The sequence below is a fragment of the Typopeltis vanoorti genome, chromosome 1 (genome assembly GCF_054136105.1).
Source record: "Typopeltis vanoorti isolate ZY-2024b chromosome 1, IOZ_Tvanoo_1.0, whole genome shotgun sequence".
Taxonomy (NCBI): domain Eukaryota; kingdom Metazoa; phylum Arthropoda; class Arachnida; order Uropygi; family Thelyphonidae; genus Typopeltis; species Typopeltis vanoorti.
The window spans coordinates 90,650,155-90,669,516 of record NC_143549.1 but is presented as its reverse complement, the minus strand read 5'-3'; the positions used below and the strand labels follow the sequence as shown (position 1 = coordinate 90,669,516).

The 19,362-nt window shown below is 34.9% G+C and overlaps 1 protein-coding gene across 3 annotated transcripts in view; it reads right to left on the bottom strand.

Moving 5' to 3' along the window:
* Window positions 1-779: 779 nt before the first annotated feature.
* Window positions 780-19,362, bottom strand: part of LOC150110194 (katanin p80 WD40 repeat-containing subunit B1-like) — a 351,290-nt gene continuing 332,707 nt past the window's right edge. For all 3 annotated transcript variants that reach the window (XM_090392102.1, XM_090392114.1, XM_090392108.1), the window contains 2 exons: window positions 9,194-9,310; window positions 780-1,869 (listed from right to left, as the gene is read on the bottom strand). In XM_090392102.1, coding sequence (XP_090248228.1) covers window positions 1,737-1,869; window positions 9,194-9,310 — 250 coding nt within the window. In that variant the 3' untranslated portion in view covers window positions 780-1,736. The remainder of the gene's footprint in view (window positions 1,870-9,193; window positions 9,311-19,362) is intronic.

The following is a 19,362-nucleotide window of genomic DNA, read 5'->3' as shown; positions in this document are numbered from 1 at the left end:
CCGTTCCTTAATTAGCCACCCAAAACCTTGTCATCATCAACTCAAATACCCTGGCGTATATAAAATATTATGTGACTGCGATATTCCTTATTTCGGGCAGACAGACAAATCTGTCGAAATGCGTATTGAAGAACACATGAGAGACATTACTTACAAGAGACAGCGAGCAAGTGCATTATCAAGTCATATCCTCTTCTCGGCTAATCCTAATGATGATAACCAAAGTCACAAAGTGTGCTGGGAAAAATCTACAAACATCTTCCGTTGCAGTGACGAAATAGAGAGAAAAATTGTGGAATCGAGAGAAATCATCTTCGATCCTGTTCATCTAAATAACAACTTAAGCTACAGCCTCCCGGATAGTCATTCAGCTGTAATCATGTACTGGCGTTCACGTGATGTAGCAAGCACGCACTCTCCCAACAATGCAACAAATGAAAGAACAGCTTCAAATACAACTACAACGTTTTAATGCTAATTATGTATAAAGACTGTCTATGTTGTTCATAGTCTTTTAACCCTCAATGTTTAGTGTTTTTTCTTTTATAATGTCACCTGAAGAAGGCTGTTACAGGCCGAAACTAGTTGTGTGTTTATATTAAAACCTTTTTAATTAAATCTCGGTTCTAGTCATTCAATTTTTTTCATAAAACTATATATATATATATATATATATATATATATATATATATATTGAAATCTGCAGGAACTTGTGTATTTCATTTAAGCATAAGAAATAATCAAGAAAATTGAATACATATAATAACATTACCACAATCTGAAAAATGTATCAGTTTTTATTTTCTTTAAAAAAACTAAATAGTAGCAGCAGAGACCATTATGGCTCAGTAACACATTCACTGTTGTCTCTTGCTGAGATGAAGTCCGTTTGGATGGTTTAAACAAAGGACAACTATCACAGTATCTTGAGCACCAAGAGAGGAAAGTTAACGAGTCACATCCTCACATTAAACGGAGTCTTTGATTTTAAATATTTGCAGTACACGCACTTAAAACATGCACACATCCACACACACATCATCCTCTTTCTCTCTCTTTCTGGATTTTGCTTTGTATTATCACTAGAGTTGGCATCAAAAAACAACTAATTTTTAATAGTGACCAAACAAACATTGCACTTGAAATATACAAATAAATCTCTTACGTTCGGTTCCTGCTATTGATGATTAGTCTAAATCTAACTTATGAGATCATTGTAAATATATACATTTTTAAACATCTTGCTGTACAGGGAAGGAGAATTCTATTTCAATCTTCAAAGGAATCCAAAGCAGCTATGGAGCGGTAATGTATGATTCTCTGAGACATTTCTCCACACAGAACAATCCTAATTTGTAGATACATGGCCACCACCATCAACTAAAGGAATATAATTAATATTCAGTAAAACTAAATAAAATATAAAAAAAAGAAAAAAAAACATGGCACAAAACATCTGCAATGGGAGGAAGGGCTAGTTACAGATGGCAGAGTAAAAGACGGAACATTTCTTCCTTGTGATGTTTCCAGTTCAAGGTAGCCACTTTTCTGTCTAAAAAAAGTAAACACATCATTCTGCTCTCAAAAACAAGGCACCACATACTTTATAAATACATGTAATCCACTTATTTTGCAGTCCACTTTCCCCAGGAAACATGGTTTGCATATAATGTTCAACTTCACACAAATGATGAAGGCAGGAACTTGATGTTTAAAAAAATATATAGCACTTGAATTCATTCTAAATTCTGCATAAGAATGTGAAGTTCTCGGAACGAATGACCCAGCTTACCCTGCAATGTTTGGCGTTTTAATAAAAAAGTACGTATAGATACAAGATGCTTATAACAACTCATACACTTGTTGTACCTGGTAGGAGAAAATATAAAAAAAATTCATTAGTACAATTATTTTTTAATAAAAATTTATATAAATTAGAACATAAAGAAGCAAAATACAGACTAAAATGTAATATAATCAGAACAATCTTGGCTACTACAATAGTGTCAGTACATTTACATAATACATTACATTTAATAACCCACCATGAATAATCATGCTGGGTTATTAAACCAAGTGCTATCTTTTTTGACTTCTTCTTTACTGCCCACTCATCTTCATTAAATCATTTTTTATGCTGTATTGTACTTTAAATTCCAAATGAGTTTTTTCTGATGCGACTTTTATGCTATCCTTGATATGATTCCAGATGTTTTTAATATTTTCATTCTCCTCCAGTTATATATTTTTCACAATTTCTGTTTTAATTCACACTCATATTTTCTTCATTTTTCTGTTATATCTAATTTGTTAATCTTGTATCTCAGTTGATTTTCATATGATGAAAAATATTTACTGTTTGATCTTAAGTATGGAACCAATTAGAAAATAGTCACTATCACACTCAGCTCCTCTGAAGCTCTGAATATTATGAATGTAATTTCTATGTTTTTATTGATTATGATGTGGTCTATTTGATTGAATGTATGACTATCAGGAGATTTTCTTGTTTGTGTATATTCTTCCCCATAGACACAGTACTGTTTATTATTAAATTTTTGGATGTGGCCAAATTAATTAATCTTTCTCCATTAATATTTGTCTCTTCATGAAAGCTTTGGTTTCCAATAATATATTTCTTCTTTTCTAATTTTTGCATTGAACTCACCTAATAAAATGATTATATCCTGCCAGGGAATTTTTTCTAAGATTAATTCCAGTTTTTCATAGAATTCATCTTTTATTTATTCTTCTGCAGGTGTGTGTGCATTAATAAAGGTTATCTTGAACCATTTTGCTTGTACTCTTAGCTTGTTTATTCTTTCACTAAAAGTTTCAAATTCAATCAGTTGTGACCATAGTTTTTTCCTAATGATGAAACCTGTTCCAAATTCACATTTATCAGAATTGTTTACACCATAAAGTAGCAAAAGGTTTTCTTTCTTCATATTTCCTTCTCCTGTCCATCATGTCTCTTGTGTTGCTGCTATATCCATTATATATCTATTTAATTCATGTATGATTTCATGAAATGCTCCAACTCTGTACAAGCTTCTGACATTCCATGAACCTATTCATAAACCATTATTCCAAGGCCTGGGTCCATTTAAGTCCATTCAGTGAAGATTAATTGGTACATGTTTTGTGACTGGTTAATTTTTTTAGAAGATGGGGGTTTTCGGCCCCATGCTCAATCCCCAAACCTGGAGGACTAAGGTGACTCTCTTCATCTGATACCTCACGTGTGAGTTGTTTGGCTTGGGAGGCCCTGCCGGTAGAAATGATACCACCAGTATAGCTCACAAGATTATTGGAATGCACAAGCACCCCCCCCCCCTCCAACATGACAAGGTGGAGACACCATTAAGGGGGGGCAGAGACATAGTATCATGATTAATTAGGACTTTTTTGATATCCTTCTGGCAAAAGATCGGAGGAGGCATATGGTGAACAGTTTGCAGTAACTGCAGAAGGTGATTTGACTTAGTCATCTAAACAAGAGTTGGAGAGAAAAGACTAATGCTAAAGGGTATGCTTTATCTCTGGGTGATGATACTATGGTACCATCAAGATATATGGGAGGTGGAAATAAGGAATGACAGAAATTTCATCCATGTCTTAGCAAGGCCTTACAACATCCTTTGGATTTGGCAATAATTTTTTTTACACTTGTCTTGAGCTACTATAGTGTAAGCTGAGTAAGAAAGTGAAGTTTTTGACTTAAACCATTGAACAATTTGCAGTGGAATGGGGAATGAATGCTCTCATTCTAGTAAGAACTGTTTCAGTTATTAGTTCAGAGCAGATATCTAAATCAGGAGAGCAAAAACAGAAATCTTGAAGGTCATCTCAACTGGTACCATTGCAGTGCTATAGGGTATGGGACGGATTGGCTGGGAAGACTAATCTGTAGAAAAGCAGACATGCATAAGATTATGATCAGTTTTACTAAGAAAGCAGAAACCATCTACATATCTGGAGAGAAAGCTGGTTAAAAAAAGTCTAGTGTTGAAAGAATGGCGAGGAATGCCTGATATTCTGTTTCGTAGGCTAATTATTTGTGTTAGAGACTGATAGCAAATGATTCTGTTCCCCCCCCCCCCTTTCAGTTTTATTTGTGAAGTTTGAGATCTGTGTTATGAATGTTAATCTCTCAGGAAGATAATCTCACAATTTGAGTAATTAGACTGTATGAAATCCACTATTAGAGATAAGTAGTCAAAATAGGGCAGCATGGTTGTCTGTATCAGGAGCAGGTAAATGCAACAAAGGAAGGCTATAAAGTAAGGTGAGGAAATCTCATGTCACCTTTCTCTGAGTCTGATTCCTTTTGTGGTACATTTTTTCCCCATTTATAGGCTTTTTTTTTTTTTTTTTGAACAGTCTCCAGAATATTTGATGCCACCATCATCATTTTCTATAAGTCTTCCTATGATTTTGTTTAGTTTTACACACAGTTTTGCTTTCTTACAACTTGTTCTCTTCATTCTCTGAGGGAATGTGAAGACATACTTGCCAGGAATTTCAGTTATGGTTCTTCTTTCCTTTATCTCTTGCTTTTTTAATCTATAATGACTGATGTTTTTTTCCTTTTTTAAAGGTGATTCTCACCATGAAAGGTTGTGAGCTTATTGCATATTAGTACTGTGAACAAGATAAAGTTTAAGATAATCTGGAAACCTTGCTATAGAGACCATCTCAGGCCTCTAGTAAGCAGAGCCCTTTTGGTTGGAAAAATGCAATCCAGGCTGAATACAGCTTCACCATATGCTTCCTCACTAACTCAAGCAACACTTTCTTCAAATTTTGCCTCTAGTGCTACAGAAAATATATGGTGAACTTGTGTCCAGTTTTCAAACCTTCCCACTTTTCTCCAACAATATTTATATGAGTTTACAATTTCTACTGAAAGCTTTTAAAATAAACTTTGTTTATTTTAAAACTTTTATACATATTTTTCTTTTCAATGTGATACACATTTTATTTGCTCTTCTTCATTTTTCACTTGAACGTAAAGCTCAAAAGCTTGTGACAACCAAGTAACTTGGCTTCAATAGAACTGATTTTACAAAGCACAATTAATTCTATTAACATAATCTTGTCTGTCAACATGTATTTTCTCAGGTTGGAGGGTTAGTCTTTTAAGATGTAAAACCTAAGTTTCCAGGAGGAAAATCCCTGCCACTCTGTATGCGATTGGCTAATTTATCTTCAGATGAACAGCTTTAATAAAATTCTCCACATGCTGAATAGGATTTAAATTCAAATCTTTCAAACTAAAGGGCATTGTACTTACTAACTGAGCCATGGAGGCTGCTCATTATTATCCTGCTCAAAACTAATGGCAATCACTTCCTATCTTAAATTCTAATATACTCTTATTCTAGCTTGATATAACTGTCAACAATAACACAATTCATTACTTTTATATTTCTTGCATGTTCTTTTCAAGTGAATTTCTGCACATATTTATGTTGGAATGGTCTTAGCAATAACTCAATTAGTTCAGTCCTGAACAGAAATTCAACAGACTACCATTATTATTATGCATGTCTGGGATTCATTTTCTACTTTGCTGTTTAAGTTTTTCATCAATAACTACTTTTTCCTTTAGGTTAGCTGACCTTTCTAATGATTAAAATAATTTTTCTATTTCTTTACCTCTGACACCTTAAGTGGAACTACAGACACTTTTTTTTTTTTTTTTAAAATATGACTCCTGCCCATTAAAGGTCGCATTCCAATAGTAATGTGGGCAGCTAAGATTTTTTTTTTTTTCAATATTATTCATTTATTTTGTTTTACATAATCTAGAACCCCTGCTCTAGAGACAAAACTTTTTTTCAAACCATTTCAGGCCTGTAATAAATGGGACAGTGGCCTCACACTGAGTGATGAAATTTATCTTCCACTGAAAGACAATCACAAACATTTATATCCATTGTGGGATTCAAACTTGCAGCCTGTTGTTTGGAGAAAAGATATGTTAACAACTTGATCAATGATCAACAAGTCATATGTCACATTTTCCAATTTTCCATTATGGAGTTTGATTGTATAGAGATACTTGTGCCATACATGAACAATAAAATAACATGAAAACACAAGGATAAGAATGAATTATTACACTTTAATAGCTAGATATTTCCACCAGAAAATTACAGGTTATAACAATAGATTATTTAAAACGCTAAAATCCAAATGACAGTATACAAAGAATACAAGTGGTTAACAGATGAAGCATTAGATTATTTACCACAATTTTAAATCCTCAACTTAATGGTTGCCAAGTGCTCTCTCAGCTGTGTGTTTAACAAACACAAGTGATGTCTCGATTGCAAATTCAACAACCCTGTTGCTAAGCAAAGTCCACCTCATACTGTACTAGATAACTGGGTAGTTCAATATCTTAGGATGCCCTTTAAATGATAATGAAATTCTTGTTCTTTCCAAAGGACATGAGATTGCTATAGTTCCCAAGAAAATGCCATACTTAGATATCTTCTGCAATATTGAACATTATACCATAGGCAAACTTGAGATCTATTTTGCTTGGCATAGCCAACATGGAATTGACAGCATCTACATATCCTCTGGTCTAAAACATGTTTACTCCATTAGTGCTGCCACAAGTTTGAACCTTTGTTTAAAGAGAGTGACAAGGCTCAATTTCATTGTCTGAACTGGAATCAGAATGATTGCTTTTCCTTATTGATGATATGAGGAAAGTCCCATTCAAATCAGACATCATTAATAATTATTGTAATTACAGCTATTTTGCATGCTTCAGTTTAGGAGTGCCCCTGTTTAAATGTCATTGGCTATTTACTCATGGATTCTTAGGGCATTGTGAGTGTAAATGTACCAAAAAGTATATGTAGCATAAGGAATAGAAATTTACACATACCTTTTTCTGGGTGTTGCAGCTTTTCCTCTCTTCTGCGATGTCGAAAAACTACTGAGTGTGTGTGTGGGGGGTAGGCAATTTGGTAGAATTAAGTTAGAAAAACCCGGGTTTTTTCCGTAATATATATAAACATATATATTATATTATATAGGGTGGGGAAAAGGTGAAAGGATTGATTTTTTAAAATAGGGAGGGGGGAAGGGTAGTTGACGGGGTCCGATCCGACTATTCGTGGTCGTCATCTGAACACATTGGGAAAGTGGATGCTATGTCAGGTCGGGTAGGTGCTTCTGCTTTTGAAGTGTTTGTGTTGTCGCCTATTGGTCGGGGTTGTGACCTCAATTTTATGTTGTGAAGCTTCCAAACCTCGGAGATTATGTAGGGCCTGTGTACGTTGATAGAGTTCGCGTCACACTTTATAGCTATTGTTTCCGATATTCTGAGCATTGTTTCATTGTCTTGCCTGTCTACTATGATGGCCTTGTCTATCTGCGGGGTATGTTTTTGTTCAAGGGCGTGAACAGCTATTTCCATTTTTCCTGTGCTTTGTATTCGATTTTTCTTTTTTGATGTTACGTTTTTTAGTGTTTAAATGTTCTGGAATAGGGAGTCACAGAAGTGTTCTTGTAGTCTTGCCCATAGAGACCTGATGGTGGAACCTGTGTAGGTGATGTCACAGTCTTTTTGGCAGGGAAATTTATAGACTACATTGTGCTGTTCAAATATTTCTTTCTGTGTGTGAGGTTTGGTGGGTTTTAGGAGGTTTGCCAGTTTTTGGTTTGTGGTGAATACCAGTTTGTAGTCAGTATGTTTGAAGATGTATTTATAGGCTTTGTATGTGTTTTGGGTGTATGGTAGTTTGATAATTTTTTGTGTAGGGAAGTTCATTTTGGTACTTGGGTTGTTTTGGCGGTTTTTGCCATCTTGTTTGCGTAGTTAATCAGTTGTGTAGGATAGTTGCGATTTAAGAAGATCTGTGTTAGTTTTTTTATTTCTGCGTTTAGACTATTTTGATTGGTTGAAAATTTGTAAGCATTTATGAATTGTGATAAGATGATAGATTTTTTAACAGAATATGGATGGTATGAGTGAAAATGGAGGTGGTTTCCGATGTGTGAGGGTTTGTGGTATATTTTCGTGGCTATTTTGTTGTGTGTTCTGCTTTTGTTGTGTGATGACAAGGCCATCATAGCAAACAGACAAGACAATGAAACAATGCTCAGAACATCGGAAACAATAGCTATAAAGTGTGACGCGAACTCTATCACCGTACACAAGCCCTACATAATCTCCGAGGTTTGGAAGCTTCACAACATAAAATTGAGGTCACAACCCCGACCAATAGGCGACAACACAAACACTTCAAAAGCAGAAGCACCTACCCGACCTGACATAGCATCCACTTTCCCAATGTGTTCAGATGACGACCACGAATAGTCGAAACGGACTGCACCCCGTCAACTACCCTTCCCCCTCCCTATTTTAAAAAATCAACCCTTGCACCTTTTCCCCACCCTATATAATATAATATATATGTTTATATATATTACGGAAAAAAAAAACGGGTTTTTCTAACTTAATTCTACCAAATTGCCTACCCCACACACACACTCAGTAGTTTTTCGATATCGCAGAAGAGAGGAAAAGCCGCAACACCCAGAAAAAGGTATGTGTAAATTTCTATTCCTTATGCTACATATACTTTTTGGTACATTTACACTCACAATGCCCTAAGAATCCATGAGTAAATAGCCAATGACATTTAAACAGGGGCACTCCTAAACTGAAGCAGGCAAAATAGCTGTAATTATAATAGTTTATTAAGAGGAGTAACATGGGAGTTTTCCCAGAAATAATATACATCATTAATAATTTTTTAAATAATCTAATGCTGCTTCTCCTGTTAACCACTTGCATTGTTGTATGTATATCATCATGCAGCTCATTTCATTTTAAATAATCTATTGTTTGCTTTATATCATGTACTTAACTAGTCTTATGCTACCGATGATGACCTATAACTTTCAGGTTGGAATATCTGACTATTAAAGTTTAATACTTTACTCATCCTTAGCCTTGTGTTATCATGTTATTTGGTCCTGCATTAAGAAATTTGTTCACATCACTACTTCTGTCTTCTATTCAAGAAGTTTATATTTATGTTGAGTGTGGAGTACTAAAGCTACTCTTTCCTTCTTTCCATGATTACTATTGCCCAAGGGGGGGGGGGACCCATCTTGAAATTATTTAGTATAATAAAGTATAACAAATATAATAAAATCTTACCTTTCTTCCCTTGAGAGATCCACTGCAAATCCTGGAGGAGCATTTATGTTTGATTTTATCACAGAAACAAAATTCTTCAAAATAAGTTTTAATGAAGTACATCCAATTTGCATGTATCTGTAATTACATAAAGAATGAAATAAATTTCAAAGTTCGAGAAATATGAATATATTTTTTGCACAGTTAATCTGCTATATGAACTATAATAATTAGTAATATAATGTAATAGCATTTGTTTCATATTATTACATAAATTTTTCCTGAAGAATAAAAAAGTAGTTTTAGAAACCAATATACCATGCAGAAGGTTCCAGGCAAACAAATTAATGTGTATTCTGAGAAAGAGAAAATACAAGAGAAGAGAAAATAAAGATATAAAAAAGGCCACATTATAGGTAAGGAAGCATATTACAAACTGATCATAGTTTAAATAGCATGAGGCAATATCAAACTGAAACATACACACAAAATCTTCATATAACACAGTACTTTTGCAACATTTTTCACTAACACTTTGGAAAACTGTGGAAATCCTTGCACAACATGGTATACTTATATAACAGTGTTGCTCTAACACAGACAATTGCAGTAATTGCATAACATGATATTTTTAAATTAGTGCAAGGAAAGCCCTTCTTAATATATTAGATGTAATTTTCAATGCTTCCATTCTTTTTTACTGAATCCCTGACACTCACTCACTAGCTGTTATGCAAATAAATAAATAAAATAATAATAATATTGAGAAATCCCTGTATTTCATTTCATGGGCAAATCTCCACGTTCTGTGTTAGTGAATTTGTGCTTCTTTGAGACCATTAATAATTATGACTTAATGGTATGCAGCTCATGACAATGTTTTTGTAAGGATATTTTCATTTTTTATTCTATCGTTTATAAATTTTTCCTAGTATCTATTACTAAACTTCAAAAAATTATTGAAGAATACAGATATATGCCACATCAAATTTTCAGTATCAGTGAGACAGGTCGATGGTGTGAGGAAAAGAATAAAAACCTACACTCATTTACAGATCTTCAAATCCTCATGCAATGAGAAGTTTACATGGTCTAATTATATTAAGGTTCTAGTAAAAATAATTTAATATATATAACACACACACACACACACACACAATCCAAAACCTAAGGATAAACACTATTTCTGAAGATTACAACTGTAAATTCAGATGAATCATCTTGTAACAATTTGTATAACTGACAATTTTAAAAATTATTGGAAAATTTGAAGAAGGCTGCAGAATTACTAACATTGCCAGAGAGTTTGGAATCTCGCATAGCATTGTATCCAGGCTCTGGGCAGCATTTCAAACCAATGGAACATGTTCCAGACATTTGCTAAGAGGTTGCTATCACTCTATATGGAGCACGAAGACAGATAGTTGGTTATAACAGCAAAACATAATCAATGCACTGGCAGGTCAGTTTGCAAGTTGGCTCTATTCAAGTACACACATATGCAAATATCTTGACAATCTGTGAAAATTGCTAAGCCTGAAAGCCTGCATCCCTTTATCTAGAGCTCATTATAGAGCATGTTTTCAGTGGTGGTGTTGTATCTATAAAAATCGGACAAGACACTGATGGGCCAATGTACTCTTTACAGATGAATCATTTGAATATTTCCTCCAAATTTAGATGACATTTGATCTGGGATGAAAGTGTACTGCTTACCATTGCAAGAATATTCTTGAAAGGGATAGATACAGTGATGCTGGGATCATGGTGTGGGGAGGCATTATATGGATACACTTAGCTACAAGTGCTGGAAAAAGAGATTATGATTGGTTATTGATATTGCAACGAAGTTCTTCAACATCACTGGTTCTCGGTTTAATTCTTTCATAATTTCTTCATTTCTTTTGTGATCAAATAGGGTATACTTCAGTTTTTCTCATAAACTTCATTTCTGCTGTTGTTAATCTTTGTTTGTCTTTTTGTTTTATTGTCCAGATTTCGCTTCCATACCTTAAGACTGGTAGGGTTAATGTATTGTATACTTTTAGTCTGGTTTGTTTTTGAACTAGGTTTGGTTTAAATATAGAGTTAATTACACCTGTTATTTTTAAATATTTTGCAATTTTTATGTTTATATCTTTTTCATAAATGATCATACATCCTAGGTAGTTAAATGAATTCACCTGTTCTAAGATCTTGTTATTTATTACTATTTTAGTTCTTGCTGGATCTTGTCCTTTAAAGGCCATAGTTTGTGATTTTTCTGTTGATATTATCATACCATAATCTTTGGATATCTCATTTAGATCTAAAATAGCTTTCTGCAAGTTATCTTCAGAATTTGTAATTATTATTTGGTCGTCGGCAAAGAGGAGAGTGTTTAAGTTTACTGTAGGAGAAAGTTTAATTCCTTGATGTAAATTTTTATTCCATTTTATTAGATATTAAAAAGAGTTGCTGAGAGGGGACATCCCTGTTGGACCCCCTGGTTTATCTCTCTCATATATGATAGCTCGTGATTTAATCTTATTTGTATTTGATTATTTTCATATATACTTGTGATAGCTTTTAGGATATTATTTGGTATTTGTCTTTCTTTCAATATGTTAAATAACATGTTTCTTTTAGCTTTGTCAAATGCTTTTTTCAAAGTCAATAAATGCAATATGTGTTTCTAAATTGTATTCTCTTCTTTTCTCTATTATTAATTTTAGACAAAAGGCCGAGTCTATACATGATTGTCCTTTTCTAAATCCATTCTGTACTTCTAAAATAAAGTTTTTGGAATATTTCATCAGTTTGCTATTTAAGATTCTGCTATATATTTTGTAACAGGAATTTAATATACTGATACCTCTATAGTTTTTAGGATCATCTCTATTACCTTTTTTAAAGACAGTAATCACAATTGCTTTTTTCATTCTATTGGGAGATACCAGTTGAATAAATTTTATTTAAAAATAATAAGTCTTTCTTTGAATCTTTTTCCTATGTATTTATACAGTTCTGAACCTAGCTTATCTTCTCCAGGTGATTTTCCGTTCCTTGTTTCTTTCAGGCTGGTTTCTAATTCTTCTTTAGTTATTTCCTTTTCATTAATTGTTTGCCAGTTGTCTTTTTTAAAATATTTGCCTGTGTCCACAATTCTGTGTAGTAATTTAGAAATTCTTCTAATTTCAATTCGGTGTTTAATTTTATGTTTTCTTTGGTATCTGCATTTAAGTGTTTCAAAATCTTATATACATTGGGTCTTATTTTATATAAATCATGTTCTAAATTAGAACAAATTTGTTCCATGATTCTCTATGTCTTTTTCTGACTTCTCTTTTAGCTATGGCTCTTATTCTTTTATATTCTATGTCATCTTCTAATCTTTTACTGCTTAATTATTTGTGATAGGCTTCTTTTTTCTTTTTGATTATTTCTTTGATTGTATCATCCCAGATCTTCAGTTTTTTCCTTTTATTGAATTTTTGGGTCTTTCCTAAGCTTTCATTTGCTGCTGCATTTAGTATCGTTTTTATATTGAGCCATTCTATTTCTATTTCTTCATTTTGTTTTATTTTATCTAGATATTGTTTAATTCTTTGTTCATATAGCCATTGTACATTTGTCCTTTGAATCCTGAGATTCAAACTTATGATCCATTAGAGAGCAGAGATAACATTCACTTGGCTAACCAGGGTAACTATTAAGGGGCATTGAACAACAATGATAAATGGTGAATGATATTTCCCAATATCTGATAGTTATTTTATTTAATTTACTAATAAGATTAAAAGTAATATAGCACATGAATCAAGAGCTTAACCAGTGTTACTTTCTAAATAACCAAATAATTTTTCTAAATAATTTTTTGCCAGCCTGGTTGGCCGAGTGGTTAGCGTATCCGCTTTCTAGCCAAAAGGATGCAGGTTCGAATCCTGTTGTAGGCATGGGTGTTTGTGATTGTCTGTGAAAATATTAGTGGTAGTTGGCAGTAGATGGCATTAGTGTAGTTGTGGTTTGTTGTAGTTGGTGGAATAAGTGATTGATGGAGATGGAGTTGTAGAGTAGGTACCCTCCCTCAATGAGTCTTTGGACTCCCTGGAGGCATTACATAATAATAATAATAATAATAATAATAATAATAAATGAAATGTACTTTTTTTAATGAGAATCATTACGTATTCTATAATAAGTTTTCAAGAAGTGTTTTAACATTCCATACAAACAGATGCAAACACTATATAAACCATAACTAATGCTGTATTGCAATAAGAATTACTAAACTTTTATAATATACAAAATTAAAAAAAAAATCATATTTTTCATTTCACAAATCTATATTTTTGCACCACTTCTTTTTCAGATATTTTATCAATATTCACTTACCAAGCAAGCAAGTTTGCATAAGATTTCCAACAATGGAATGAATAAAAAACAATACAGAGGTTCCGTATTAATTAAATTCTGAGGCATGTTTGATAATTCAAGACATGAACTAGTACACAGACTATAAATTGGGATTATCATGAATGCACCTCCAGGGAGTCCAAGTACTCACTGAGGACGGGTTCACATAGACACTCATACATAAACACCCATCATATTTCTTCTTGAAGACATTTATCAAAGATACTCTCAATATCTGATAGTAGTTTTCCACATAGGAAAAGAAAAACATGGACTTCACATGCCTGGAAGCTGGCTGGGATGTTGGTAGAAAGCATGTGAAATCCATGTTTCCCGAGTTCTACCTCCACATTCCATATACTGCAAAATCTCACCTGTGTCTAATACTATAAGATTCACCTTACTAACTTGTATGTTTTGTAAGGACGTAACTGCGTCTATTAGAGAGCAAAAGGAAAGGGTGAAAGAAATGATTGTTGTGGCAGGTACGAATGATTTGAAAGGAGATAAAATGGAAATGATAGAAGACCTGAATGAATTGTTTGAGGTAGCAAAAGAAAAGAGTGAGAGAGTTAGAATGATTAGTCTTTTGCCACGGTATGACAGTGAAATGTTTAAAAGGAGGGCTATAATTGCAAATGACTTTATGCGTGGGTTATGTATGACGAGTGGTGTGGAATTTGTGGATGTGTGGAGTGAGTTTGATGGGCGAAAGGATCTATATAAGATGGATGGCTTGCATTTGAATGGTTACGGTGTAAGAAGACTTGAGAAAGTGTTGCTGAATGTAGTGGATGTGCAAATTCAGGGAAACTAGATTTGTTAGGGGGGGGGGGAGTAGAGATACAGTCCTAATGGAGGCAGTTGAATGTAAGAATGAATATAATATGCCAGAGCAAATAAGGACAACAAATCAGAGTGGGATAGTCAATATAAGGCATCAAGGTAGGGTTGGGGCTAATGGGGGTCTTAAATTCATGTACACTAATACTAGGAGTATTAGGAACAAGAAGGAAGAGTTTTTGGCCATGGTTGGCACTTCCAGACCACAGGTTATAGGTATTAGTGAAACATGGCTGACTGTAGATGATATAACTAGTGGGATTGAATGTGATGGGTATAGTGTGTTCAGGAATGACAGAGAGAATAAAATGGGGGGAGGAGTATTGTTGATGATAGCTGATGAGCTCAAGCCAAGGAGAATAGAAGTTGAATTGCAGGATAGAGAAAAGAGCACATTTGAGGCCATTTGGTGTGAGATTGTGGCTAGCAGAACTAAATATACAATTGGGTGCTGCTATAGACCAGGTGATGGAAAAGATGGTGGTGACAGTATGCACAAGCAAATAGAAGAAATGGGTGGAAAGAGGGTGATTATTATGGGAGATTTCAACTATGGTCGCATTGATTGGAGTGAGGAGAGGACACACGGGAGGAAGGAACTGGATTTTATGCGGTTATTAAGGGATAACTATCTGCGACAGCATGTAATGGAAAATACTAGGGGTCAGAGAGTGCTTGACCTAGTAATTACATCTGAGGATTTGGCTGTAACAAATATGACCACATTGCCACCAATCGGTGAGAGTGATCATAGGGTCTTAACTTGGGAGGTGGCTAAAGGTGTAGAATTTTCAATTAAGACAGGGTACATGTGGAATTATCGGGCAGGAAAGTATGACAAGCTTAAGAGTTTGATTGGTTCAGTGCCATGGCATGTACAACTGCAAGGACTAGAAGTTGATAGTGCATGGGAGGTAGTTAAGAAGTGCTTGCATGAAGCAATGGCTGACTGTATACCTAGAGTCCGAATAATAAATCAAGTAGGGGTTAAATGGATGAACAACACCATTAAGCTTGAGTTGCAAAAAAAGAAACAACTATGGAGGGAATTTAAGGAGAAGGGTGACCGGCAGGCACATGAACGGTATAAAGCGCAGGCCAGAAGGGTGACGAGTGTGGTAAGAAAAGCAAAAAAGGATTACGAAAGAACATTAGCCATGCAGGCTAAAGAGAATCCTAAACAGTTTTTTAGATATGTAGCAAGTAAAAGGAAAAATGTACATGGCAGATTGATTTTAAAGAATGCCGATGGTAGGGAGATAACTGAATCAATTGAGATAGTTGAGTTACTGAGTGAGCACTTTGCAAAAGTATATCATCCAGGTAGGTGACATTGCAGAAACGAATAAACCAGTAGATTATACGGGAATTGTGGTTAATGAAGTGGAGGTGAGTAGTCTATTGCATAACCTCAATGTCAATACATCTGTGGGATTGGATGGTATACCAGCTCGTGTTGTACGAGAAGCAGCTAAAGAATTGTCAGTACCCTTGACCATTTTGTTTAATTTGAGTCTCGGGTCTGGGTTAGTACCGAGCGGGTGGAAAGAGGGGAAAATAGTTCCACTGCATAAAGGTGGTTCCAAGACTGCTGTTGTAAATTACCGACAGATTAGCATATCAGGAATCATTGTCAAGGCCTTAGAGAAAATAGTCAAGAGGAAAATACAAGATTGGATAGAAGAAAATGGGATACTGTATCGGGGACAGCATGGTTTTGTGAAGGGTAGGTCATGCCTCAGTAACTTGCTCACGTATTATAACACAGTGACGGCTGAACTGGATAAGGGTAATGGGTTTACAGTGATTCTACTGGACCTTGCCAAGGCCTTTGACAGGATTCCACATGGAATTCTAATCAGTAAATTGCAGCATATGGGAATGGACATAGGGTTGGTGAGATGGATAGGCGGGTGGTTGACGGAGAGATATCAAAGAGTGGTTTACTCGGGAGTAGAGTCCACAAGACGGCCTGTGACTAGTGGTGTGCCACAAGGATCTGTTCTTGGACCACTGCTGTTTAATTTGTTCATAAATGATATAGGAAATGATCTGAGAGGAACAGTTCATTTGTTTGCGGATGATGCGAAGTTGGGTAGGGCAATAGTGAATGCAGATGACGTCAAAATTTTGCAGGATGATTTGGATAGATTGGAGGTCTGGGCTAAGGAGAATGGATGTCAGTTTAATGTGGCAAAATGTAAGGTTATGCATTTTGGGGTGAAAAGATTGGCGGCAGTTTACTGCATTGGTGGAACCCTGCTCCAGGAAATTGATGAGGCACGAGATTTAGGAGTGTTGGTAGATAAGGAATTGAAATTTAGGGGACACATTGCAAAAGTGACCAAAACAGCTCATCAAATCACTTGGTTGCTGAAGAATAAGTTGACAAGTAGAGACAAGCAGGTTATTGTTCCTCTCTATCGAGCCTTGATAAGACCCCATCTAGACTGCTGTGCTCAGATTTGGTCACTTAGGTTTCTTCTTGATGGGGAGGAGGTGGAGAGGATCCAGAGGCGAGTGACCAAGATGATAGCAGGTCTGTGGAATGAACCGTATGAGAACAGGTTGAGGATTTGTGGGTTGCAAAAATTGGTTGATAGGCGGAGGAGGGGAGATATGATTGAGACATTCAAATTACTGAAGGGTTTCTATAAAATTAATTCAGAAGATATTTTTGAGAACAGGGCTGGTTGTGGGAGGACTAGGGGACATCCATGGAAACTGGGCAAAAGTGTGGTTAGTAAAGGTGTTAGAGCTGGGTTCTTTACTTTTAGAGTAGTGAATGAGTGGAATGCGCTCCCTCAGTCTGTAGTGGATGCTGTGACAGTGAATGAATTTAAGGCGAGGTATGATAGATACTGTATGAATGTCAAATAGTCGTGATGAATATGATTTGGGGCCTCCCTCGATGAGTCTAATGACTCCCTGGAGTTGCCCGTAGTAATAGTAATAGTAATGTTTATATCATATCTCCTCTCCTGTCTAGTCCTTGAGATGTGAAGACCAAATTCCCTTGATCTCTCCTCATATGCATAATTCCATTGGACAGTTATTAATGTTATCAGTTATCAATCCTTTCTTTTAGGGTTACACGGTGATCAGCATTCATTTTAAAAATTTTATGGAATTTACAACTGTGTTAAAAAAAAACTTTTTTTTTATTATCCTGGCATTTCGATTTTCACATCAAGATCATCATCTGGAGCGTACATAAATATACAGGATAAGCTGAGTTACATGATTAACTGTACGCTAACTTATTACATAAGCTAACACACAACACTTCATAAACATCATCAAAGACATTACATTAGAAAAAGATGATTTATTAGTCAGTTTTAACGTCTCTACCCTCTTTACGAATGTCCCAATCAATGACACAATCCTTCTCCTACAGAACAAATTCCCTCCAGATATCATGGCGCTTTTTGCGCATATTACGGTCGGGTTATTTTGTATGGCAAAACGCCTTCTACTTACAAAAAAGAAGGCACAGCCATGGGCTCGCCATTATCCCCCCTCCCCCCATTGCTAACTTTTACATAGAACATTTTGAACAATTTGTCCTAGATTCCTCCCCTCTAAAACCCAAAGTCTGGCTTAGATACGTTGACGATGTTTTCACGATCTGGTCCCATGGCCGCCAGACATCAGACACATTCCTTAGCCACCTAAACAAACAACACAAACGCATATAGTTCACAACTGAAATTGAAAAACACAACACACTTCCGTTTCTAGATACACTTGTCACGTCTTCCCTCGGGCAATCTTTCCTTCACTGTTTACCGAAAACCGACACATACGGGACAATATATACACATAAACTCCTACCACCACCCAACACAAAAACTAGGTGTCATCAACACGCTAAAAAACAGAGCTCAGACGATCTGTTCCAGTGAACAGGCACTGAAAGACGAATTTAAAATTATCAGTAATAACTTACAAAAAAACGGATACAGCCAAAACACTATTAACAAAATTCTCTACAAAACTACAATAAAAAACAAAGACAAACCAGACTACAGTAAAACTATAACCATTCCCTAGATTAAAGGAATATCAGACAAGATAAACAGAGTACTACAAAAGTACAACCTCAAAACCACCTTTAAACCTCCTGCAAAAATTAAAACGCTTACTCAACTCATCCAAAGACCCACTCCCTCCACTAGCTCACCCTGGAGTATACCGGATTTACTGTACTTGCAACATACCATATATAGGAGAAACGGGACGCACTATTCCTATTAGACAAAAAGAACATAAACGATACATTAAATATAATAATTATGGTGAAGCTGACCTTTCTGATCATGCCCTGAATACCTTACACAGAATTGAGTGGAAAACCACCAGCTGTTTACATCACACTAGAACATGGTATGAATGGAAATCCAAGGAAGCCTGTGAGATTATTATCAACCACCCCAATCTGAACAACAATGATGGTCTAAAAATCCCAAACATATGGAAGGTATATATTCGACCTTCCTCACCAAGAACAACTATAAACAGGACTGTAGAAAATTCAGTATTGTAAATCAAAAATAAGAATTGTAATACTAAAAATAGGACACCAATTGTTTCTGAAAGAAAACCATCTAAAAGAATGTTTATTCCTGTCATTGTAAAATAGAATTTAGCTTGATGTTAAAAATAAAAAAATAAAATAAAATAAAAACATTTTTTATTTTATTTTTAAATTTTTTTTTTTGATTTATTTATATTTTCACCAGAGGTCACGCCAGTAGAATAACATGTGATCAAATCATTGTTTCTCTAGCTTACAGTTAATGATGTAACTCAGCTTGTCCAGTATAGTTATGTACGCTCCAGATGATCTTGATGTGAAGATCGAAACGTTGGGTGGGATAATAAAAAAAGTTTTTTTTAACACAGTTGTAAATTCTGTAAAATTTTTAAAATGAATTATCAGTTATCAA